At 47.4% G+C, this 26886-nt stretch overlaps 1 protein-coding gene across 6 annotated transcripts in view; it reads left to right on the top strand.

Annotated features, from left to right (window-relative positions):
• The window catches only part of chchd3a (coiled-coil-helix-coiled-coil-helix domain containing 3a), a 96014-nt gene that overhangs the window by 30505 nt on the left and 38623 nt on the right, over positions 1–26886 (top strand). For 4 of the 6 annotated variants that reach the window (XM_042318329.1, XM_042318334.1, XM_042318331.1 and 1 more), the window contains exons 5-6: positions 5250–5430; positions 25530–25544. In XM_042318329.1, the coding sequence (XP_042174263.1) occupies positions 5250–5430; positions 25530–25544 (196 nt within the window). The remainder of the gene's footprint in view (positions 1–5249; positions 5431–25529; positions 25545–26886) is intronic. The other 2 variants (XM_042318330.1, XM_042318332.1) reach the window with 1 other exon arrangement.

The raw sequence follows: 26886 nt of genomic DNA on the forward strand, positions 1-26886 counted from the left end.
AAAGGTGGTACTACTTCACTGACTGACTGTAAGGTATCTAGAGCCACCCTCCATTGCCTGGTTATACCCCCCCATAGCCTCCTTTGCCCCTAGGAGTTGGGTGAGCCCCCCCCATCAATGATTCATCCCCAGCATTCAACAACATTATTCCCACATTAAAATTGCATGGTGCCTTTAAACCTCTTTGTTCAGAGGCGTTTGGTTTGGGCCCTGGGCACACCTCAGCACTGTTACACAAGACTGCCACAATCCATATCTACAACTCTGCGAGCGGGGAGACTGAGATTATAAGGGGGAGGGGTATAGGAGATGAGGAGGGGTCTGAGTAGATCTGATGTACAGTATTTTGGAATTCAACAGTTTGTTGACCCATATGTTATTTGATAGAGGTGTGTGTGTGTGTGTGTGTGTGTGTGTGTGTGTCTTTAACCAGAGAAATCACATTGAGATCTTTTTTTTTCCAGTGGGTTCTGACCAAGATGGCAGCATTCATAGTTACACATGTGACATAACATAACACATAATAATGAATGGAAGTTAAATTGGTGCAAAGTCCATAAAAGTGTGTTAAACCTGCTCTTTAAAAGACATGTCAGTGTATTTGGGTAGTTTGAGAAGCAAGAGGCCGTAGGGCAGTAGAGAATGGTTTGGAACGCCTGCAAATAAGGGTGTGTTAATTGACCTTACCACATAGTGGTGACCTTAGTACATGTTGACCTAACATGATCACTGTTTTCCTGGCCTTAACCTCAACACCTACTGTATGTTCATGTTGACCTAACATGATCACTGTTTGCCTGGCCTTAACCTCAACACCTACTGTATGTACATGTTGACCTAACATGATCACTGTTTTCCTGGCCTTAACCTCAACACCTACTGTACATGTTAACATGATCACCCTGGCCTTAACCTTACTGTATGACTGACTGAACATCTGTCACATAGTACATGTTGACCTTTTTTACATGTTGACCTAACATGATCACTGTTTGCCTGGCCTTAACCTCAACACCTACTGTATGTTCATGCCCTCAACCTTCAGACTGACTGAACATCTGTCAATAGTTTTTTTTAAGGACTCGCCATAACATTTGTGACGGCAGTTTATTTTTCCTACATTTCACTCTGTCACCAAAAGTGAAGTACTTCTTGTTCAAGGTCACTTTCAACGTGCTGAAAGCAGAGTGTTGTGTTTTGGGTGCCTCTCTGGAGTGGCTGAGGAGAGGAGCACATGCAGTCCTCTCCAAAGTGATGATACCCCTCAATAACTCTCTTTTACACACCCTCGCCCTATTTCAAGTATCAAACCACTGAGCCATCAAAAAACACACCCAGCCCCAAACAGCCAATCTCCCAGTTCTTTAACCAAAGATTATAGTCTCTCTATCTCCACATGTGGAGGGGGGAAGGCATCCACCTATTCCCAGGAAGATGATTCCTTCCCCCTGGTAGGTACACACACACTTTCTCTCTTGCCAGTCTTCCACAGCGAATGAAAAATGTGTCCAATATCCCTAGACGGACAATAATGATCAGAAAGCAATAGAGGTGAGGTGGATAGATAGCACCTTGCCCTGCGATTGCCGTTTTGCTTGGGTTTGCACTTGTTAAGGGTGTGTGCGTGGGTTTTCAAGGTTTTGCTTTGCTGCTGTTTCTCAGCAAGGCACTCCCATTACTTCTCATTGTTACGGTGTGGACTTTTCGTCTATTGTCTGAGTTGCTCTGTTGTTGGCCAGGGCTAATGGCCGCTCCTTTAGTTGCCTTCAACCCGATCTCCTCTGACTCCCTGGGCTCCTTCAGTGTCTTCAAAGGTCTGTAGGACCTGGTGGAGGGAAGGGGCCATTAAAGATGATCTCAGAGCACACACACACACACACCTGACACTAACGCGCGGGCAGACAGGCATGTAAACACACACACAGAAGACCTGCATGCTCACTCACTATTACACTGGAGAGATGGAAAACAGAATGTTTTTATCTTTTGAAAAGGAATGTTATTCTATTGTGTGTGTGAGAGCCCATGATGGATGGAGAGTGTTGACATGTGCAGCTCAGTGGACTGCGAGACTGGACATGGCTAGACTCTCTCTTCTCCCCCCCCCTCTCGCTCTGCTTCACTCTGAAAAACATTGCACGTCACCCCTGCTCCCCTCTGCTCTCTGACATCAGAGGGAGCAGACCAAACATCAGCTGTATATTGGACCATTTCCCCCAGGGCCAGTCAACCTATAGAAGGTCTTAGTGGTGGATGATGAACTGTTTGATTCGTCTATCAGTTTAATGATGGGTTGTTGTGGACTGGTGGTCATAGGAATGTTATTTTAACTTTGGTTGATCACTATCGGACCACCCATCTATCTGTGATTTCTAGCCTTCCTGTTACTGTTTCAGCCATAGAATAGTTTAAGTTCTATTTTAGAGCGTAGGTCAACGTAGTTGATTTGATATTTCCTCAGTCAGTATTGTAGGCTAATCACACCCACATTTCTCCTCAGTGGTTCAGTGTGTCTTTACTTCACTTCCAGTGCCTTCGGAAAGTATTCAGACCCTTTGTTCCACATTTTGTTACGTTACAGCCTTATTCTAAAACTGATGAGAAAAAATAATGTAATCAATCTACACACAATCCCCCATAATGACAAAGTGAAAACAGTATTAAAAAATGTTTGCAAATGTATTGAAACAGAAATACCTTATTTACGTAAGTATTCAGACCCTTTGCTATGAGACTTGAAATTGAGCTCAGGTTCATCCTGTTTCCATTGAGCATCCTTGATGTTTCTACAACTTGATTGGAGTCCACCCGTGGTAAATTAACTTGATTTGGAAAGGCACACACCTGTCTATATAAGGTCCCACAGTTGACAGTACATGTCAGAGCAAAAATCATGCCATGAGGTCAAAGGAATTGTCCATAGAGCTCCGAGACAGGATTGTGTCGAGGCACAGATCTGGGGAAGGGTACCAAAACATTACTGCATTATTGAAGGTCACCAAGAACACAGGGGCCTCCATCATTCGTAAGTGGAAGAAGTTTGGAACCACCAAGACTCTTCCTAGACCTGGCCGCCCGGTCAAACTGAGCAATCAGGGGAGAAGGGCCTTGGTCAGGGAGGAGACCAACGACCCAATGGTCACTCTGACCGAGCTCCAGAGTTCCTCTGTGGAGATGGCAGAACCTTCCAGAAAGACAACCATCTCTGCAGCACTCCATCAATTAGGCCTTTATGGTAGAGTTGCCAGACGGAAGCCACTCCTCAGTAAAAGGCACATGACAGCCCACTCCAGAGCGCTCAGGACCTTAGACCTGGGCAAAGGTTCACCTTCCAATCGGACAATGACCTTAAGCACACAGCCAATACTACTCAGGAGTGGCTTCAGGACAAGTCTCTGAATGTCCTTGAGTGGCCCAGCCAGACCCCGGACTTGAACACGATCGAACATCTCTGGAGAGGCCTGAAAATATCTGTGCAGCAACGCTCCCCATCCAGCCTGACAGTGCTTGAGAGGATCTGCAGAGAAGAATGGGAGAAACTCCCCAAATACAGATGTCCCATACTTGTAGCGTCATATGCAAGAAGACTCAGGCTGCAATCGCTGCCAAAGGTGCTTCAAAAAGTACTGACTAAAGGGTCTGAATACTTATGTAAATTATTTATTTTTGAAAACATTTGCATAAATGTCCCCCAAAAAGGTTTTACTTTGTCATTATGGGGTATTGTGATGTCATTATGGGGTATTGTGATGTCATTATGGGGTATTGTGTGTTGACTGACGAGGGGAAAAAAATCTATGTAATACATTTTAGAATAAGGCTGTTACCTAACAAATTGTGGAAAAAGTCAAGGGGTCTGAATACTTTATGAATGCACTGTATATTAGGCTGGTGTGTTTGATTCTGAACAGTTTGGATCTCACTGTTCAGGGACCTTCCTTCACCAATCACACCAGCGCAGTGTAGCGATGAACGTGTTGCCAGGCAACTATAAGAATCTAATGCCTAGTGACGCTTCAAAAAGTTGCATCGTTCCAACTGCCTGGTGGGAAGTGTGTGCAGGTTTACCAGCTCAAAATAACACTGCACTCTTCCTATGTAAATATGTCCGGGGGGGGGGGTTTCACAGGAAAGTGTCACTCTAAATGAATCTCAACTTAGGGCTTTGAGGCATTTCAAAGCAAAGCCAGACTTGGTTAGAAAAACCTACTGCATCATCGCTTTCAAACTTCAATTGATCATCTTCTGATATAACCTTTCTTTTGACCCTTTGTCATTTTCAACTGTAAAGTCTTCAGTGTCGCCCTCTTTCTGCCAGCTGGCGAACCACAAGACCAGCTTGTGGATTTAAAGAGGAATAACGGCAAAATGTGCCTGTTCCTAAACCCCTCTGACTCATTGGACTGTCTGTCAAAGTGCTCACCTCTTTCACTCAGGGAGAGTGAGGTAGAGCTACGTCACGTGGTTATACAGCCCCCTCCCACTCACTGCAGCACCTGATAGAACTTTGTGGAATAACGCAAATCTACAACAACAAAAATGTACATTCTGTCACAGCTAAAATACTACATTCGGGAAGTCCAATTGATTATTTGATATGGCATATACAGTACATTTTATGTTATGAAGTTGCCTTCTTTTCTGAGATCTCTGCCAAGCAAGGAGGACAGGAGACGACCTAATCCCGCCTCCCACTTTTACCTTGTAACCAGTTTGGACAGTTCACCTGCCTATCAACACTGTCCATTTTCCCTCTCTGACTGTCGGCTACATTCCTCGTTGCATGGTGTGATCAGATCATTACGGCAAAGTACATCTACTAAAATGAGAGGGAAAGACTAGTGAGTGTTCACCATAACGTCCAAGTCATAGGAGGACACGTATGGGCTAAAAGGCTCATTTATGGAACTAATGTTTCATTTAGGTGAATAACATAGTTATGGCATCTGGGTGGCCACTACAGAGGACATTTCCTGATGAGCTCTTATTTAATGTGATACAAATTATTATAGTCCTGACAACTCGTTTAACTATTCCTGAGATATTCACTTACAAGAAACAATGTGACTATCAAACTCATTAAAATTATAATTCATAATTACACACACTACTTTTCAGTTTTCATAAACTTGAGCTGTGTATGTTTGTGTGTATATCGTGTGTGTGTGTGTGTGTGTGTACGTGTCTGCTTTCGTATGCTTATGTGCGTCTGTCTAGTGTTGTAAATGTTAACTGTCTGTCTCTGTCAGGCTGGAGGAGGAGAAGGTCCATGCTGCATCCTTTGCTGAGGCTGAGGCCCAGGCCAGTGTGAAGGATGAGGTGGGTCGTATCCTGGAGCTGGAGAGAGCCACGACCCATAATACCCTGACACAGGCTGTCATGAGGGAGAAGGTCAGCGCTGAGGACGAGAGGCTACGCACCCAGCTTTACGTAAGTCCCTAACCCCCTCCAACCGTTTCCCAACCCCCCCCCTCCCTCGTCAATTGGTTTTGTTCCAGTCTCAGCCCAGCACTAACACTGACTCTCACAGTCATCAAGACCAGATGTTGATTAGGTGAATGAAGTGTTTTAGTGCTGGGCTGGAACAAATGCCTGTACACCCACTAGCTAGGGGTTGATGACTGTAATGGCCCTGATGGCAGCTCATTTCCCTCTTTAACCAGGGTGATGATCACTGTGCTCCTCATAGGTGGGACCATCCCATAACCAAAACAGATGACTATATAGTATTATCTTAGTATCTGTAAAACATCTTGTTCTGCTGGGCATCCTAATGCTATACTGTACTCCACTGAAACATGAGGACTATATAGTATTATCTTAGTATCTGTAAAACATCTTGTTCTGCTGGGCATCCTAATGCTATACTGTACTCCACTGAAACATGAGGACTATATAGTATTATCTTAGTATCTGTAAAACATCTTGTTCTGCTGGGCATCCTAATGCTATACTGTACTCCACTGAAACATGACCAGTCGGCTACATTTCAACATTTCCGAGTTTTACCACTTGTTAGCTTTTCATCTGCAGATGATATTCACATTTTGTCTGGATCTTGGAGCTGTGCCCTTCATATAACTTCTGTTGAAACTACTTAGCAAATGTCTTCCAGTGCTGTTAATACTCTTCTGAGGACAGGAAGAGGTACAGGAGGTTAGAATTTAAATGGCTGCACTGTTAATTGGGCAGTTTAGCAGGAACCAGTCAAGTATTTTTGTATTCTAGCTTGAATGCATAGAAATGACACTTCTTTCATATTAAATATTGCTCCCTTCCATCATTGGTTAAACACACACACACACACACACACATCCATACATCCATATGTGGTAATTGACAGGTCACGACTGGAGCGGTGACACATGTCGGGTGTGTGAGCATAGCCGTGAACTGAAGTCTATAGAGCCGTCTGACCTGTGTGACCCCTTACACACACACACACACACACACACACGCAATAAGAGCATTTGCATTACACACTAATACAAATGTGTAACAGGACAAATATAAGCACCCGCCAAATGATTGATTATTCCTAGACACACATGAAGGAACATACACACACGCGCGCTAGTCCCTCAGAGACCTGAGAAATGAGGGTTTTCACTTCCACCATATCATTGTGATGATCACCACTATATGATTAGGTTAAACTGAAATTGATCTTCCTACAGGGCCCTCTTATATTTCACTGTCCCCTTATTTCCTTTATGATGTTGTGTCTGAGAAAGCCACCCTCATTTTAGAGAGTTATGGCTTTATTTGCTGTAAATAGCCCTTGTAAACATATAGCAAGACCAGCGTCATCCCTGCATTGCCTTGACAGCCAACAGATTCTCTCACAACCGGCGCACACACACACACATGCACAACACGCTCCCCGGAGAACAGGCCCTGTTTACAAACCTACGCTATTGATTATATAGCTCATTTCACACGCTCATTGCTGTAATAGAAAAATGAATCATTTTGGGTGGCCGAGACGCCATGGCGTGCCGCGATTCCACCACGCCGCAGGATGACTGTATCAGGGATCCCTCGCTCGGAACGACGATCCAATCGAAAAAATTTAAAAGTGAGGGAGGTGGGGAGGAAGAGCGGGGACTCTCTACGCCTTCAGCATCTGTGAAGAGAGCTGTTTTGTTCTTTGTCATCTTTAATTTAATGATTTTTTTGGAGGGAGGGAGGGATAGGACCAGCCATGTATCGTAAGTGTCTGTCCTCTCTTGGTGCTGTTTAAAATAATGTCCGGATAGCTCAGATCAGTCATATGGACTGTAACCCTGCCAACAACAAGTTGGCATGTGTTTACAACAACAAGTTGGCAGGGCTCCAGTTCTGGGGGCCAACGTGTTCCAAAAGATACTACAATGGGGAACGGAAGCAGGGCGGTAGCTCCACCTCCCTCTCTTTGTGAGTTCTGGGCAAGTCTGTGGGCCAAATGTCCCCTCCCCTTCTGAAATTCGTAAGATGTGAACACCTGTGAAATGGTGATTTGTCCAGATGATCAGTGAGGAAAAACCTGCGCTCTGGGTTAAGGTTCAAGGTGAGACATGACATCTGACAGACGTTAAGTTACCAGTACTGTTACATGCTTCTGTCCACCAGAGAGAACTATCAGTATACAGCAGTACTGTACTGTAGTACAGGTCACAGCAGCGGCGGTCCTTATAGTACAGGTCACAGCAGCGGCGGTCCTTGTAGTACAGGTCACAGCAGCGGCGGTCCTTGTAGTACAGGTCACAGCAGCGGCGGTCCTTATAGTACAGGTCACAGCAGCGGGCGGTCCTTGTAGTACAGGTCACAGCAGTCCTGTATAGTACAGGTCACAGCAGCGGCAGTCCTTATAGTACAGGTCACAGCAGCGGCGGTCCTTGTAGTACAGGTCACAGCAGCGGCGGTCCTTATAGTACAGGTCACAGCAGCGGCGGTCCTTATAGTACAGGTCACAGCAGTACTGTCCTGTAGTACAGGTCACAGCAGCGGCGGTCCTTGTAGTACAGGTCACAGCAGCGGCGGTCCTTATAGTACAGGTCACAGCAGCGGGTCCTTGTAGTACAGGTCACAGCAGCGGCGGTCCTTATAGTACAGGTCACAGCAGCGGCGGTCCTTATAGTACAGGTCACAGCAGCGGCTGTCCTTGTAGTACAGGTCACAGCAGCGGCAGTCCTTATAGTACAGGTCACAGCAGTCCTTGTAGTACAGGTCACAGCAGCGGCGGTCCTTATAGTACAGGTCACAGCAGCGGCGGTCCTTATAGTACAGGTCACAGCAGCGTACTGTCCTTATAGTACAGGTCACAGCAGTACTGTCCTTGTAGTACAGGTCACAGCAGCGGCGGTCCTTATAGTACAGGTCACAGCAGCTGGCAGTAATACACAGGAGAGACAGCGGCAGGTAAAACTATTTTAGTACAAAACCCTGGGCCGGTACCATCTTTTAGAACAGCTCACCCCAGTACTGACTGTAGAACAGGTCACAGCAGACTGGCAGCTGGGTGTACAGAGAGACAGTATAAAACTATTTTACTGGCTCCAGCTGGGTGTAACCCTGGGCCTTTACCATCTTTTAACACGCTCCCCCAAGAGACTGGAGCTGGGTGTCCCAGGAGACTGGAGCTGGGTGTCCCAGGAGACTGGAGCTGGGTGTCAGGAGACAGGAGACTGGAGCTGGAGGGTGTCCCAGGAGACTGGAGCTGGGTGTCCCAGGAGACTGGAGCTGGGTGTCCCAGGAGACTGGAGCTGGGTGTCCCAGGAGACTGGAGCTGGGTGTCCCAGGAGACTGGAGCTGGGTGTCCCAGGAGACTGGAGCTGGGTGTTAAAATGAGTGGGTACATGCAAATTGAGCACACACACACTCTCACAGATATTTGCACACAGACAACATTGTTTTTGACACTTCTGTTTCTGTCTCTCTCTCACACTGGAGTAAAGAGCAGAAGAGGAGGGAAAGTCTGTTCTTTTAGCAGAAAGTGTGTGATGATTTCCCTGTTTGAGAATTCATTTAGAGTTCTGGAGTTTAATAGAATCCGAGGGGTTATCACCGAGTCTGCGCCCATTTTACTCATGTAATTGTCAAGGCTGTCAGTCCTCTCATATGCCCGCTGTTCTTTTCAACTGGAAATGGACTTTTCCCTTTAAAAGACAGCCTAGTCGCCCGCCTTCTTCCCTCATTGTCATTTTTCGGTGTTAACTCTGGGACCGCTGTGTCTCTCTCCTCATTGGCCTCGTCCCAATTGGCACCATATTCCCTTTCTAGTGCACTGCTTTTGTCACAAGTAGTGCAGTATAAAGGGAATAGGGTGTCATTTGGGAATCTACCAGTCTCTCTTCAGCCGCCAAGACACTTCCCCAACTGTCTTTGAAGTAGCACCGTGCTTTAAATGGGGAAAAAATAATCAGTTTCATTACAGAAGTATGTTCACTCTGACTTCATGATTGATATTCAGAATAATGTACAGACACTCTGAATAATGTATTTCTCTGTAGACATTTTAAATATGAGGTTGGCATAGATGCAAGCTACATTTACACATGGAGCACATGAAACGCTTTGGTGATGACCCCTAACTGTGTATATGTATCGTTCCAACATGGGTCAATCAGTGTGTTACCTTTACATCGCATGACACGGACACTACGTAACGCGTTTGTAATGGGAAATGTCAAATTGTCGCAAAGGATTTGAAAACGGGCCCTTGGGAGCAGCATGGTTGCTGTACTAAGCCCACGTTGCGGCCTAGATGGTGCTTTCAGAGATGATTTGTGAAGTCATTTGCCGTACCACCGCCCTGCACTTAGCAGAGCACATTTATCAAATCAATGCTCTCTGGTCATTGATAAAGCCCAGCTTGATCATTCATGGTGTTCCTATGGAACCACCATTTTACATTCAGCTAGAGCAGTGGTTTTCAACCTGTTATAAACAGTTTTACATTACTTTTCACAATACAAACATCCATCTGTAATATATTTCATCTGCTACATTCACTGATAACATGAGGTCTAAATTTGACCGCTAAGATGTTTAATGTAAAACAATTCTAACACTATGGGAATGGTGGTCCTCGAGCTTTTGATGGTGATTTGGTGGTCCCTAGAAAGGAAAAGGTTGGGAGCCACTGAGCTAGAGGAACCTGTGCTACATTACCGGTTAGAGAAGCTTTAAATGTCTTCTCTATAAGCCCACACCACTGCAAGGCTGCAACCCTTACGCTATTGTGGGATTTGGTTCTTAGCAAACCTGTCCCTGGATCTACAAAAAGTGCTGCTTTGCTATTACAGCAAGTATATTTTCTTCCCAATTATAAAGAAACACCTTGGTCTTATTGTTAAATCTTGGGAAGAAAATACTGTGCTACAGCGTTACAGCATATAACCAGAGAGAGGCTGGATTTATTCCATGGAGGAATGTCAGTGAAACGGGTTGTAAGGGGAGTGATTGGAATACTAGGTGATGGAGGATGAAGAGGGGATGGGAAGAGGAGAGCAGGTGAATAAGAGAGGATGAAGAGAAACAGAGTGGAGGAAGAGGAGTGCAGGTGAAGAAGTAAGGACCGGGTATAGAGGCTAGCCTACATAAGCTCTACATAAGTCAGGCTGGAGCGGTAGAAGAAAGCGCTAGTTGTTGTGTTTTCTCTCCTCAGTCTCCTGATTCTACGAGGTATTGATTGGTCTTCTCATCAGGATGCATGTCACGTCGCCACGGCAGCAGGGCCCTATAGAACCCCCGGTACATCACACACAGTGGGAGAGGTGTACTGTGCTCGCATGCTCCCCACGCCATCCTGTAATGGCAACACCGCCAAGGCATTAGCCACCAATTACGCGGCCTTCCAGGGGAATTGCCTCGATGGCCATTTAAGCCTGAGTGGACACACACACACACACACACACACACACACACACACACACACACACACACACACACACACACACACAAGACTGTATAAGCTAGTAGTCTGGATGTTCCTGTTTTATTTCTAACATTGATAGCCATACGCCTTATGACTAAGAATAATTTATGACTATAGAGTTCTGTGATTTGGAGGTTGACTGGATGTTGACTTCCAAACTCAAAGCATTTGTTGTGTTTTTCTTTAGACCTTTGTGCTGCCTGTATCACACGTTCAACCCACAGTATCTCTACGTAGTCCAGTACACAGACTTGAGGATCTGCGTCAGCGCATTATCACACGTTCAACCCACAGTATCTCTACGTAGTCCAGTACACAGACTTGAGGATCTGCGTCAGCGCATTATCACACACCTATACTATTCCCGCTAGTCTATACTATTCCCCCTAGTCTATACTATTCCCCCTAGTCTATACTATTCCCCCTAGTCTATACTATTCCCCTAGTCTATACTATTCCCACTAGTCTATACTATTCCCACTAGTCTATACTATTCCCACTAGTCTATACTATTCCCACTAGTCTATACTATTCCCACTAGTCTATACTATTCCCACTAGTCTATACTATTCCCACTAGTCTATACTATTCCCACTAGTCTCTTCAGAACATTTCAATTACCGCTTCCCCTCTTCTACGACGTTAATAATACCCATTCCCCCTGCTCCTAGGACGTTAATAATACCCATTCCCCCTGCTCCTAGGACGTTAATAATACCCATTCCCCCTGCTCCTAGGACGTTAATAATACCCATTCCCCCTGCTCCTACGACGTTAATAAAACCCATTCCCCTGAGACGTTAATAAAACCCATTCCCCCTGAGACGTTAATAATACCCATTCCCCCTGCTCCTACGACGTTAATAATACCCATTCCCCTGAGACGTTAATAAAACCCATTTCCCCCTGAGACGTTAATAAAACCCATTCCCCTGAGACGTTAATAAAACCCATTCCCCCTGAGACGTTAATAAAACCCATTCCCCCCCTGAGACGTTAATAAAACCCATTCCCCTGAGACGTTAATAAAACCCATTCCCCTGCTCCTACGACGTTAATAATACCCATTCCCCTACGATGTTAATAATACCCATTCCCCCTGAGACGTTAATAAAACCGTTCCCCCTGCTCCTACGATGTTAATAAAACCGTTCCCCCTACGATGTTAATAAAACCGTTCCCCCTGCTCCTGCGACGTTAATAAGACGTTTCCCCCTGACTTCCCACTTCTCTCTGCTTCCCTTGTGTAACTGTATTCCCCTAAGGCACAGGTGTCAAACTCATTCCACGGAGAGCCGAGTGTCTGCAGGTTTTTACTCCTCTCTTGTCTTTGATTGATTTGTTAAGGTCACTGATTAGTTAGGAAGCCCTCTCGCCTGGTTGTCTAGGTCTTTAATTGGACACAAATTGAAAGGAAAAAACTAAAAGCAGCAGATACTCCCCTATGGAAGGAGTTTGACACCCCTGCCCTAAGGTGCTGCCACTGTAATTTAAACTAGGAAGCGCTAAGCATTGTTTATTGTTCTATCAGCAGGCAGCAGTCGTATGTACCAGTCCTATAGCTGGGGAACATGCCACTGTGTGAAGGCTCACGTGGGTCCTGCCACTCAGGCGGATGTGTGTGTAAAGGTTGGAGGCAACATGGATAGAAGGGGTTTCATTATAGAAAAAACACTTCAACTGTAGTACAGTCTTCTATAACCGGACGCAATGGAGTGGTTTAAAGGACGTGCGTTTTTTGATGGGATTTTTTTCTCTCGCAGAAATGAATATATCATAGCAAAAGCACTTCAAAACAGTCCCGTTTGTTGTTGTTGATGAGTTACCGGTATGTTATTCAAGTGGAGTATGTTGCAGCCATTTGATGGTTCGTATCTCAGTCCTGAAGGAATGATGGGTTAAATTCCACACAAAAAACACATCATTATTAATCTCGCTGATTTGAATATGAATAATGCCTGTGTAAGCTTTAAGCAAACCAGCACAGTACTTCCTGACCAGTAGCAGTGTGAATGTTAGGCTAATCCACTTCAGTCTAGTCTAATCATGCTGTGAATGGTAACCAATGAGGAAGAGAAAAGGACATTGACGTATGACATACGCCACCAGACACAGTCACAGTCTGCATGTCCGTCCGTGTGTCTGCTCTACAATGAAATCATAGACTTCTCCATCCCTTTTTGCTTTTCAACGATTCTTGCCCTCCGGAGTCGAAAACTCTCAGAACAGCCAATCAATCACGAGCCACACCATTCCAGTCCAGACACAGGCTCAACCCCAAGGCAGACATTTCAATCAAACCCAGAGTCATCCATCTTGAGCTCCACGGTCCACAGTGGTGGATTTGTCCCCCTCAAAAAAGCCCTCCTTTTAAAATATACGCTTAAAGTGTAAAATGGCCGCCCTTTCTTCACTTCTGTAAAGAAGTCGGTGGAATAGCAGCAGGTGTTTGCTTTTTTCATAACGCCGTTACCGGTCGCATTGCTTTTTTGTGACGTGAAGAACAAACGGTTGTTGATTTCTAGACCGTTATTTGAAGGCTCCTCTGAACAGAAATAGAATGGACTTCCAAGCCTGTGGATTGTTATCCCATCTCATATGTTGCATCCAATTATACACTCCTGTTGTTTATCTTCCCACTTTAACTGAATGGACCACAATTACTGTTGTCATAGTTATCAGTATCTTATTATCTTGATGATGGCAGTCTGATGATATAATGGCAGTGTGAAGCGGTAGCCAGGTTAAATCTCTGTCTTTGTTTGTCTGCCCTATCAATATAACCAGGCTTTAATGTGAGTTGGCATGAAGTCCTTTCTTTCTAGCTAACAGTGGGGTTTAATGTAACGCGTGACGACTGCACTCCCTCGGTCTCCCTCAAGCCCATCTTCTCTCCCTGCCAGCGTAACATCTACCTATGCTCCAGTTAAACTGTCATTTGATGCTCGGCTGGCCTGAAAATGACTTCCGTTAAGCTTACACAACCACCACCCCTCTCCCACTCTTCTCTCTTCCCCTTCCTCTTTCTCTCCTTCCCTCTCTTCCTTAGAAAAAGTGCCGTCTCCAGCAAATGTCCCCTTTGCACAAACGTGTACTTCAAATGCTGTTGCGTTGTACATACAGCCTACTGGGCCCTGCTGATAATGGACCACAATTTAATTCCCCAGGTATTAGAGGAGACTTGCTGGGTTTTGAATTGGATGGACTTGTAGGTGGCATTTGAAAAACAGCCTCCCCCTTTTTCAACAAAAAAAAGATTCCACCAGGGAGCAAGAGAAATGCATGGAGCGAATCCTCCTCCGTGTCTTTGGTTTGGAGTCAGATAAACAGGGGAAGAATCCTCCTCTGTGTCTTTAGTTTGGAGTCAGATAAACAGGGGAAGAATCCTCCTCTGTGTCTTTAGTTTGGAGTCAGATAAACAGGGGAAGAATCCTCCTCCGTGTCTTTGGTTTGGAGTCAGATAAACAGGGGAAGAATCCAGCTCTGTGTCTTTAGTTTGGAGTCAGATAAACAGGGGAAGAATCCTCCTCTGTGTCTTTAGTTTGGAGTCAGATAAACAGGGGAAGAATCCTCCTCTGTGTCTTTAGTTTGGAGTCAGATAAACAGGGGAAGAATCCTCCTCCGTGTCTTTGGTTTGGAGTCAGATAAACAGGGGAAGAAAGTCAGATAAACAGGGAAGAATCCTCCTCTGTGTCTTTAGTTTGGAGTCAGATAAACTTTAGTTTGGAGTCAGGGAAGAATCTCCTCGTGTCTCTGTGTCTTTAGTTTGATAAACAGGGAAGAGTCAGATAAACAGGGGAAGAATCCTCCTCTGTGTCTTTAGTTTGGAGTCAGATAAACAGGGGAAGAATCCAGCTCCGTGTCTTTAGTTTGGAGTCAGATAAACAGGGGAAGAATCCAGCTCCGTGTCTTTTAGTTTGGAGTCAGATAAACAGGGGAAGAAGACTACTACTACATGGTGTAATACGAGAGGCAAGTCTGCCCGGCATCCAATAGAATATAGTCTGTCTTGTGACAGACTGTCACCATAAATGGAAAGGGGTGTGCTATATTTGGTTCTATGCTAGTTAGTTCTGTGTCCCTAGATGAGAATATATGTCTCTTTCAGAAACCTCTTCAACTGAATATTCCTTAACCTTGTGAGCTATGGTGGAGCATATGTAACATCTGGAGTTAGGTTTAGTCAGTCATGTTAGCAGTGTGTCCTTGGCTTTAGCGGTCAGTCATGTTAGCAGTGTGTCCTTGGTTTTAGCGGTCAGTCATGTTAGCAGTGTGTCCTTGGTTTTAGCGGTCAGTCATGTTAGCAGTGTGTCCTTGGTTTTAGCGGTCAGTCATGTTAGCAGTGTGTCCTTGGTTTTAGCGGTCAGTCATGTTAGCAGTGTGTCCTTGGTTTTAGGGGTCAGTCATGTTAGCAGTGTGTCCTTGGTTTTAGGGGTCAGTCATGTTAGCAGTGTGTCCTTGGTTTTAGGGGTCAGTCATGTTAGCAGTGTGTCCTTGGTTTTAGGGGTCAGTCATGTTAGCAGTGTGTCCTTGGTTTTAGGGGTCAGTCATGTTAGCAGTGTGTCCTTGGTTTTAGGGGTCAGTCATGTTAGGAGTGTGTCCTTGGTTTTCGCTGTCAGTCATGTTAGCAGTGTGTCCTTGGTTTTCGCTGTCAGTCATGTTAGCCGTGTGTCCTTGGCTTTAGGGGTCAGTCATGTTAGCAGTGTGTCCTTCAGAAGCCAGTCAGTCTGTCTCATTCCCGTGCCACTGGAGGTGCTGCTCTTTCTGCAAACCTGCCTCTCTTTATCTGGGGGACTCACAAGGGCTTTATGTGTTGGAGTCCGAAAGTGTGTGTGTGTGTGTGTGTGTGTGTGTGTGTGTGTTAGCGCTAATAGGCAACTGACATCCAATCAAAGGATATGAATCCCTGCTGTGTGTGTGCCACATTCTCTCTCTGGGAGTGCCTGTTGACTAGCCATTACTTACTGCCCACTCTGCCCTGGTCCATCCAGACATCCAGACTGTGATGCCCACACGCAGTGCCAATGTGTCAGCGCCAGTATTTGGTCAGGCAGAGGTCAGACCTAATTGGCAGGACCTGTGGCTGGCACGTGCAGTGGCGGGCGCAGTTGCCTCACCCCAGCAGCTAATTGGCATGGCTGGCTGCCAGAAGCGGGCAGCTGATCTATGGCTGGCTTGGATTGATGGATGAATGCAGGTGTCAGGAAAGCTGCTTTCTGACAGAGTGCTTGTAAAGTCAATTTACAGCCTCGGAAGCAACGGGCGGCTGCGGTGCGGGTGATGTTGGAGTATTTTTGAAACGCTAGTTATTGTAAAAGTTTCTGAAGCTGAGATGGAATCAGAATCAGCCTTGCTCAAGAGGGATCTGGAAACAGATGGTGTATGAATATTTTTCCTCACCTTTTTGTTTTGTCATACGTTGTCTTTTTTTACATTAGAAGAATCTAAAATTCTCTTGGCAGAGTAATGGCACAGAGTAACAGCATGGTTATTAAACTGCTCTGATAATTGCTGCAGGCCCCAGGAGACATTGCCCACCGCTCCTTAATTGTCTAGCTGTTGAGTGTCCGAAGGTCAGGGAAGCGAGCAGGAGTGAGAAGTCTAGTGGGCCAGATGGGTCACTGTTCTGTTAGTGTTAAGTGTGTGTGTACTGCGCAGTGAGCTCCCTCGTACACCCAGGCGACCAGCGTTCACTCCACTCTCCCGGCTTGTTTGTTAGCTTGTTTTTTTCTTTCTCTCTTCTCTCTCATGGTTTAACTGCAGGATAAATCATATTAATGAGTCTGTTTTGGAAGTGAACAGTTGGTCTAGCTAATGACACTAGATCTTTTTAAGGGGGGAGAGGGAGAGAGTTATGTGGAGGTTGCAGGGTGTACACCAGAGGTATTGGAACCATATGGAGAGGGTGAAGAAGTGCTGAGGTATTGAGTGATGGATGGGAGAAGAATGGACAGATGTAGAAGGGAGGGAAACCAGAGGAGGTGAGTAAGTAACATGGATGAACACACAGCAAGCGAGTAAGAAGAAAGTGGAGGTCTATTGAAGCGGTCAGCCAGCCAGTGGAGGTCTATTGAAGTGGTCAGCCAGCCAGTGGAGGTCTATTGAAGCGGTCAGCCAGCCAGTCAGTGGAGGTCTATTGAAGCGGTCAGCCAGCCAGTGGAGGTCTATTGAAGTGGTCAGCCCAGTCAGCCAGCCAGTCAGTGGAGGTCTATTGAAGCGGTCAGCCAGCCAGTCAGTGGAGGTCTATTGAAGCGGTCAGCCAGCCAGTCAGTGGAGGTCTATTGAAGCGGTCAGCCAGCCAGTCAGTGGAGGTCTATTGAAGCGGTCAGCCAGCCAGTCAGTGGAGGTCTATTGAAGCGGTCAGCCAGCCAGTCAGTGGAGGTCTATTGAGCGGTCAGCCAGCCAGTGGAGGTCAGCCAGCCAGCCAGTGGAGGTCTATTGAAGCGGTCAGCCAGCCAGTCAGTGGAGGTCTATTGAGCGGTCAGCCAGCCAGTCAGTGGAGGGTGAAGCGGTCAGCCAGCCAGTCAGTGGAGGTCTATTTGAGTGGAGTGCAGTCAGTCAGCCAGTCAGTGGAGGTCTATTGAAGCGGTCAGCCAGCCAGTCAGTGGAGGTCTATTGAAGCGGTCAGCCAGCCAGTCAGTGGAGGTCTATTGAAGCGGTCAGCCAGCCAGTCAGTGGAGGTCTATTGAGCGGTCAGCCGGTCAGCCAGCCAGTCAGTGGAGGTCTATTGCCAGTCAGTGGAGGTCAGCGGTCAGCCAGCCAGTCAGTGGAGGTCTATTGAAGCGGTCAGCCAGCCAGTCAGTGGAGGTCTATTGAAGCAGTCAGCCAGCCAGTCAGTGGAGGTCTATTGAAGCGGTCAGCCAGCCAGTCAGTGGAGGTCTATTGAAGCGGTCAGCCAGCCAGTCAGTGGAGGTCTATTGAAGCGGTCAGCCAGCCAGTCAGTGGAGGTCTATTGAAGCGGTCAGCCAGCCCAGTGGAGGTCTATTGAAGCCGTCAGCCAGCCAGTGGAGGTCTATTGAAGCGGTCAGCCAGCCCAGTGGAGGTCTATTGAAGCAGTCAGCCAGCCAGTGGAGGTCTATTGAAGCGGTCAGCCAGCCAGTGGGGGTCTATTGAAGCGGTCAGCCAGCCAGTGGAGGTCTATTGAAGCGGTCAGTATGGTGATTTTTCAGTAGCATATTGTGAAATAATGATGTAATGAAACTTTAAAAACCTGTAACCACACCTGTATAGCATAAAAAAAGCCAATATACAAAAAATAGACACTCATTTTAATCCAGATGCATGCATGGATAAGAAATGTCATAATCAAAAAATGAATGTACTTATGACTATAGCCTGGTGGGTGCTGATATAATCTATATAATGAATTTACTTGTGACTGCAGCCTGGTAGAGGCCCCTATAATTTTTTTAAACCAAACTGTCAGTTGCGCCACAAATATAATTGGTTCAGTGATTTGTTGAGGCGGGAAAATGCCTGCCTCAAAGAAGAATTTAGGGTGTGGGAACAATAGTGGCGCGAAGCAAAAAATAATTGATCATTAACATAAAGAGGTGTAACTATGTGATTTAAGGATGAAAACTGTTTAAAAGGAGTGCCGAGGCTGGGAAGACAGAAGGCCAGCGGAGGTCTGTTGTAGGGGCCGGCCGGCCAGCGGAGGTCTGTTGTAGGGGGCGGCCGGCCAGCGGAGGTCTGTTGTAGCGGTCTGTATGGTGGCCGGCCGGCCATTGGAGGTCTGTTGTCGGGGGGCTTTAAAAACCTGTAACCCAGCGGAGGTCTGTATACAAAAATAGGGGCCGGGCGGCCGGCCAGCGGAGGTCATAATCAAAAAATGAATGTATGGGGGCCGGCCGGCCAGCGGAGGTCTGTTGTAGGGGGGCTGCAGCCTGGCCAGCGGAGGTCTGTTGTCGGGGGGCCGGCCAAACTGTCAGTTGGGCCACAAATATAATTGGTTCAGCGGGGGTCTGGGGTGATTTGTTGAGGGGGAAAATGCCTGCCGGCCAGCCGGAGGTCTGTTGTGGGAACGGCCGGCCAGCGGAAATCTGATCATTGTAAAGAGGTGGCTATGTGATTTAGCGGAGGTCTGTTTGTGCCGAGGCTGGGGCCAGCCTGGCCAGCGGAGGTCTGTTGTAGGGGGCGGCCGGCCAGCGGAGGTCTGTTGTAGGGGCCGGCCGGCCAGCGGAGGTCTGTTGTAGGGGGCGGCCGGCCAGCGGAGGTCTGTTGTAGGGGGCGGCCGGCCAGCGGAGGCCTGTTGTAGGGGCCGGCCGGCCAGCGGAGGCCTGTTGTAGGGGCCGGCCGGCCAGCGGAGGTCTGTTGTAGGGGCCGGCCGGCCAGCGGGGGTCTGTTGTAGGGGCCGGCCGGCCAGCGGGGGTCTGTTGTAGGGGCCGGCCGGCCAGCGGGGGTCTGTTGTAGGGGCCGGCCGGCCAGCGGGGGTCTGTTGTAGGGGCCGGCCGGCCAGCGGGGGTCTGTTGTAGGGGCCGGCCGGCCAGCGGGGGTCTGTTGTAGGGGCCGGCCGGCCAGCGGGGATCTGTTGTAGGGGCCGGCCGGCCAGCGGAGGTCTGTTGTAGGGGCCGGCCGGCCAGCGGAGGTCTGTTGTCACGGCCGGTCGGCCAGCGGAGGTCTGTTGTCGCGGCCGGCTGCTACATCGGCAGCACCAGAGTGAGGTCCCAATGTCACCAGCAGATTCTCCACATCCATCTCTTTTGCCATTTGCTTTTCTCCTTCTCTCGTTTTCTTTCTCTGTCAACCCCTTCCATTGTCTTCCCTCCCTGCATCACTTTGACCCTCTCCGTATTGTTTTCCCCCTCTTTCTTTCTGTTGTTCCCAGTCCCCCAGGGGAGTCTGTCCTCTGAAGGCAGTAAACCTGTTCCTTCACGTCACACAGTGTGTCCTCTACACTCAGGTCAAGGCCTGCGTCCCAAATGGCACCCTATTCCCTACATTTTCCACGAGGGTTCAGGACCAAAGTAGTGTACTTTTTGGTGGATGTGCTGCCATTTGAGACGTAACCGGGGAGTTTTCTGCCTCCCACCACTCTGTATCCTCGTGTCTTTTTCTCCCCATTGTTGTGGATGGCTCCATAGAGCCCTGGCTCTAGTTTGGTCTTTGTGTGGTTGTTGTCCACACTTCAGGACCATGGAGGTAATGAACGACCAGGGCCTCCTCAGACACTAGCGTCTGCTGAAAGTGACAGATGGGTAGGATCCTCCTGAGGTTCTCCCCCCTTTCCACAAGCCCCAGGGGAGCCGAGACGGAGATGAAGGCAACTCAGACGCAGGATTATCAATCAGTCGGTTTACAACACGAGCTGCTGATCAGCTCATGAATCAATGTAATATTGATCATTTTACCAAGCATGAGTAGTTCAGTGATATTCCTTAAATGATTCCAAATGGATGGAAATGAATTGAGTTATGTTCCTAACTAGCCTAGACGTTTTAGTGGAATGTTTTAGTTATGGTGTTCATTAGGAACACGGCACCTTGCTGAAAAGCAGTCCTCTATCAATACCAAGGCACATATTTCTCTTTAAAAATGTCTTTATTTTTACTATTTTTTTGCATTGTGGAATAATAGTGAAGACATGAACACTATCAAATAACACTAATAGTGTTAAAAAAAATGTGTTAAACAAATCCAAATATATTTGAATACTTCAAAGTAGCCGCCCTTTGCCTTGACAGCTTTGTCTTCACTATTATTCTCCAATGTAGATAATAGTCAGAGTAAAGACAAACCCTTGAGAGTATGTCCAAACTTGTGTCTGTCACTGTGTGTCAAACACATTCCCTTTGCTCCATTGCTATCTTTTATTATGATCCGTTCTCCCCTCCGCAGCCTCCTGTGGTCTGTATTGATCTTAATGTCGCATAGACACTAGGGGCAGCAGGGTCTAGGTGAGAGACCAGGGGTGGGGGGGTAACCTCTTTCTATCAGCCCCCATCACTGATTTAAGGACAGCTGCTGTAGACCAGGCCTAATGTGAGCTCTACTCACAGCCATTGAGCTATTGACTTATGAGTGATGAGCGTCTTTAAACAAGCACACACACAAAAGCACACACGCCCTCTGTCCTGCCCAGGTCTGCCCTTTGACCTCCAGAGGCATCCTTATCCATTACTCACTGCTCCAGACAGACCCACACGGTGGGTCAGACACTTAGGCCTGTGGGTCTCTGCCACACCTCGATGACGTTCGTGTGTGTGTGTGTGTGTGTGTGTGTGTCTGGCATCCGTGGCGTGCTTGCAGATATCGAGAAAGTTGAATGAATTAAATGTAACTCTCCTTTGTGTGTGTGTGAGGGGAAAAGGGAGTTTCCGTTGATTACTGGCCATCGTATATCTGCCATCATTATAGGTGTCCAATATAACCTGTCCTAGAGAGAGTAATAGCTGGTGATGAACTTCACTGCTCCTCTGTAGAACTCTGCCTCTTAAGTCCAATTAGCGAGGTGGTAGAATGACTAGTGGGGAGAGCCAATGGACTCCTAACAGAAGGGCTGCTCTCTCCTGATGTTTAAGAGCCACTCAGTGTAATATGTTGCTGTAATGCTGCCAGTAAGAGAGACATCGTATCCTCTGCCATCATTTTGATTTGATCTGTGGATGATACCATTAAAGATAGTGGTGGGTGATGTGGCGTATTGGGTTTAGGAGGTGGTTTGTGTGTGTGTGGGTGGGTGGATTTATGTCTAGTGTGTGTGTGTGTGTGTGTGTGTGTGTGCGCATGGTGAATGAAGTGTGTGTGTGTGGTAGTGAAGTTGTTTGCCGGCACTGCTTGTTTGTTATTGATTGACTAGTCTTCAAATATTCACCTCGTCCAAATTTGACAACTCAAATTCACCTCTCTTTCTGCCATGTTCATCCATATTCATTGACCTGCACTGGACACCCTCTCTCTCTCTCCCGTAATCTCTCTCTGTCCCTCTCCTCCCTCCATCTCTCACTTCCCTCACACCACCTCTGTTCCTCAGCCATTTGACACTAGCCAGCGGTCACATTGGCCTGACCCCTGACCCTTTGCCTGCTGGAGCGGACAGTGCACCGCATCAGAATGAGTTTGTCACCTGGCCCTGTCAAGCAGCTCTGTGATGTATGGGCCCCACCGTGCAACTCTGACCTGTGTGTTGTACCGGTCATTTAGATGGGCTACCTGAGTGAGAGAGCATTGATTATGATGTAGTGAGGGATGGGGCCAGTCATAGACAGGCTCAGTTGTGGTCAAAGACTGAGAGAAGGTTGTGGAAGAAGTGGTTCCAATTTAGTGTGCTTTGTTTGCAATGCCATCATATGCAAGGATGTCATCAAAGCAATTTGTTAATTAGTTCTGTAATTGTAGCTAAACCGAGTGAGTTATCTTTCAGGGTGTGCAAAAGTTGGGAGAGCGTATGAATCCTGACTAGAAATTGTGTGTACATGCTTATGAGGTAATGCAGTTCTCCATCATCACATTCCCCAACACTCTGAGCTCTCTCAATGCTGCAGTTATTTTTATTTCTGCTCTTTACCTTCCTTTAGAAGTCTTTAAAGAGTGAGGGAGTTGGAATGAAAGTCGGCTCCTGACACAGCACATTGTGCTTGTGTCACACACACACACACACACACACACACACACACACACACACACACACTGTTTGCATTTTTGCTCCCTTCATACAGCGGCCAAACTGCAGCACTCTGCTAATTAAAAAAACATGGCTGCCGCTTATTTATTCGCCGGCAGCTAATTGATATTCAGCGAGACGTTCAGCCCCCTAAACGATGTGTTTAATCTGACGGTAGGGTCTCTAAGGCCTGCTCTGTCAGCCAGATGCAGACAGTATGAGAGAAGTTTGTAAATACAGTACTTTTACTTTGGTGTAATGTCCAGGGCTGGTTTCCCAAACGCATCGTAGCACCTGGATCACCTTTCATCCATTTAGATAAGTAATTAAGAGGATCTTAGTGCTACGAGGCTTTTGGGAAACCAGCCCTGGACATGGTCCCAAACATGAGAGGATTTGTCTATTTTAGTGCCTCTTGGTCTTTACTTTTCTCTCTCTTTATTTCTTTCTCTCTCTTGCTCTCTTTGTTCTCACAACTTCCTCTCTTTCTCTGTCCCTCCTGAGGGCCGCATGTCAGAGGAACGGTGGCCAGCCTGACTGCTCACTATGAGGGCCGCATGTCAGAGGAACGGTGGCCAGCCTGACTGCTCACTGAGGGCCAGAGGAACGGTGGCCATGTCAGATGGAACGGTGGCCAGCCTGACTGCTCACTGAGGGCCGCATGTCAGACTGCTCACTGAACAGAGGACGGTGGCCAGCCTGACTGCTCACTGAGGGCCGCATGTGCGGTGGCCAGCCTGACTGCTCACTGAGGGCCGCATGTCAGAGGAACGGTGGCCAGCCTGACTGCTCACTGAGGGCCGCATGTCAGAGGAACGGTGGCCAGCCTGACTGCTCACTGAGGGCCGCATGTGAGTGGCCAGCCTGACTGCTCACTCATGTCAGAGGAACGGTGGCCAGCCTGACTGCTCACTGAGGGCCGCATGTCAGAGGAACGGTGGCCAGCCTGACTGCTCACTGAGGGCCGCATGTGAGGGCCAGCCTGACTGCTCATGTCAGGAACGGTGGCCAGCCTGACTGCTCACTATGAGGGCCGCATGTCAGAGGAACGGTGGTCAGCCTGACTGCTCACTGAGGGCCACATGTCAGAGGAACGGTGGCCAGCCTGACTGCTCACTATGAGGGCCGCATGTCAGAGGAACGGTGGCCAGCCTGACTGCTCACTATGAGGGCCGCATGTCAGACGGTGGCCAGCCTGAACGCATGTGGTCAGCCTGACTGCTCACTATGAGGGCCGCATGTCAGAGGAACGGTGGTCAGCCTGACTGCTCACTATGAGGGCCGCATGTCAGAGGACCGGTGGCCAGCCTGACTGCTCACTGAGGGCCACATGTCAGAGGAACGGTGGTCAGCCTGACTGCTCACTATGAGGGCCGCATGTCAGAGGACCGGTGGTCAGCCTGACTGCTCACTGAGGGCCGCATGTCAGAGGAACGGTGGTCAGCCTGACTGCTCACTGAGGGCCGCATGTCAGAGGAACGGTGGTCAGCCTGACTGCTCACTATGATAAATCACCTTTTATCCACCCTTTTCATTCTCTCTCTTCCCTTTTTCAAGTTCGCTTCCCTTTTCTTTTTGTCTCCACTTTCACCCCCCCCTCTCCCCCCTACAGCCTCTTCATTAGGGGAACAAAAGTGGATCGGTGGTCATGGAAGGCTGTCCCATTGTTTGGGCTTTAGTATGATTAGATTATCTTTAGGGCCACTGAATGGGGTTAATCAGTGGGAAGAAATCCTGACAGCGTGCAGTGTGTGTGTTGTCTGAATTAGACCATATGAACTACTGTAGTCCAAAGAGAAACTCTTAACACCTGCTACACGATCAGACACACAGAGAAGAAAAACAAAATCCCTGGACACATTTGTGTCACTGCCTCCCTTTTTTAATGTCCCTTTAGTCTCCCTTTTACTACACAGTTCTGTCTCCCCACTCTGTGAGTACAGCTGCTCTGCTGTGTGTGTTTCTTTTGTCTTTCTCCATCTGTAATCATGGTGATACAAAGTCCTACCCGCCCCTGTCAGAGATGTTCTGTTTCAAGCTTGATTGAGCTGTGGAAGGGAGACAGTTTTTTGGCACACAGGGTCACCGTTTGGGCTGCCCAGTACACTATTAGATTTCATGGAGCCTGTCTTCTAACAGTCACGCATAGCACAGCTCAGTCAGTCAGTCAATTTAGTTCAGTCTTTCTGTCAGTCAATTTAGTTCAGTCTTTCTGTCAGTCAATTTAGTTCAGTTAGTCCGTATGTCTTTCAATGCGTACATAGATGTAGGATCTTAATTGAATCACTTTTGTTGCTGAGAATTTGCAGGAAATGCAGATGAGTTTCGTGATTCCCATAAATTAAAGATGCTCTATGTAGAAATTGTTCCGCCATTTCCTGGTGTCTAAAATTCTCATAGTCCAAGTTCAGTTTATGTGACAAAACGAGCAAGTATAGTATACAGGCCTCAAACTCAACTCTGGAAGTCAGTTCCATTGCATGTTTTAATTGTTTCCCTCTAATCAGTGACTGATTTTCGACCTGGGACACCAGTAGTGTGGAGTTAATGACCAGATAGAATAGAAAACCAGCAGGCTCCTAGGGTGAGTTGAATACCCCTGGTGAAGACAGGAGCAGTTACTTATTGCAGCTTTAACTGAAAACCCACACTAACACATGGTTATAATAACAGTATTGCACTTTTCATGTAGCATACTTTTGTCCAGCTAATAGCCTAACCACCGATCAAGCAACATTATGGACTAAACGTTCACAGGGATTATTTTAGCTGTGACTATAGATCAAATGAAGATCCTACATCTATGTGTGAAAGATGGAGAGCGAGTGAGTAAACATGAGTTTATGTTTGCTCAAGCATAAAGCGTTGTGGTGGTCAGTCACTCCCAGCTTTTGAATACTTAACCAGTTGAAATGTCATTTTGAAGATGTTCAACGTTTTATCAGCACTCTGCTCTCTTTCTTTCTCTCTTCCTTCCTCTCGTTCTCTTTAAATGCTTTCTGTCTTCAGGAGATTACACGGAAGGTAAGACTGGAGCGCTGAGCTCCCCATCTCTCTGTCTCTCTCTCTCTCTCTCTGTCTCTCTGTCTCTCTGTCTCTGTCTCTCTCTGTCTCTCTCTCTCTCTCTGTCTCTCTCTCTGTCTCTCTCTCTGTCTCTCTCTCTGTCTCTCTCTCTGTCTCTCTCTCTCTCTCTCTCTCTCTGTCTCTCTCTCTGTCTCTCTCTCTCTCTCTCTCTCTCTCTGTCTCTCTCTCTCTCTGTGTCTCTCTCTCTCTGTCTCTCTCTCTCTCTCTCTCTCTCTCTCTCTCTCTGTGTCTCTCTCTCTCTCTCTCTCTCTCTCTCTCTCTCTGTCTCTGTGTCTCTCTCTCTGTGTCTCTCTCTCTCTCTCTCTCTCTGTGTCTCTCTCTCTCTCTGTGTCTCTCTCTCTCTCTGTGTCTCTCTCGCTCTCTGTGTCTCTGTGTCTCTCTCTCTCTGTGTCTCTGTCTCTCTCTCTCTGTGTCTCTGTGTCTCTCTCTGTGTCTCTCTCTGTGTCTCTCTCTCTCTCTGTGTCTCTCTCTGTGTCTCTCTCTCTCTCTCTGTGTCTGTCTCTCTGTGTCTCTCTCCTCACCCCATCTCTCTCTCTTGCACCCCATCTCTCTCTCTCTCTCTCTCGCACCCCATCTCTCTGTCTCACACTCTGTCTCCTCTCTCTCATATTATATATATATATATTCCTCTGGCAGTTTAGTGTATAGGGCCTTGTGTAGGCTCTGAAGTTGATTTCCTCAGAGCTGACAGTCTTGTATCATAGGGGAGATCAGCTGGAGTCAGATGGGTGTTTATTGAAGGTCACTGTAGAAAAGAGCAGTACTGGTATCACAGGGTCATAAATAAAGAGAGCAGGCCTTCCATTGTCCTGGTCTGATGCTATCTCCCCTGTCAGACTGCAGTGTGGCTACACACACACGCGCACACATTTCTGCAGATACACACATTTCTGCAGATACACACACACACACACACACATTTCTGCAGATGCACACACACACACACACACACACATTTCTGCAGATGCACACACACACACACCGATGTCCTTGAAAGTAGCAGAAGGCAATGAGTGAGAGGGCTGTCTCTTGGCATCCCCCATCACTTCCCAATAACCCATGCCCCAATACCCCACGTCCACATCCACTCATGGCTCTGGTAATGGAAAGTGTGTTGTCCATTTTTTGTGTTCTCTATCCCCTGTAACTGCTGTTGACTGAGTTATCCCGAGTGTGTCCTGTGTCTCTTCTGTGTCCATGGTTGACTGAATGCTCTAGTAATGTCTCCTCTCTTCTCTCTCCTCTCTCTCCTTTCTCTCCCCTCTCCTCTGATCTCTCTTCT

The sequence above is a fragment of the Oncorhynchus tshawytscha genome, unplaced genomic scaffold (assembly GCF_018296145.1).
Source record: "Oncorhynchus tshawytscha isolate Ot180627B unplaced genomic scaffold, Otsh_v2.0 Un_contig_4327_pilon_pilon, whole genome shotgun sequence".
NCBI lineage: Eukaryota > Metazoa > Chordata > Actinopteri > Salmoniformes > Salmonidae > Oncorhynchus > Oncorhynchus tshawytscha.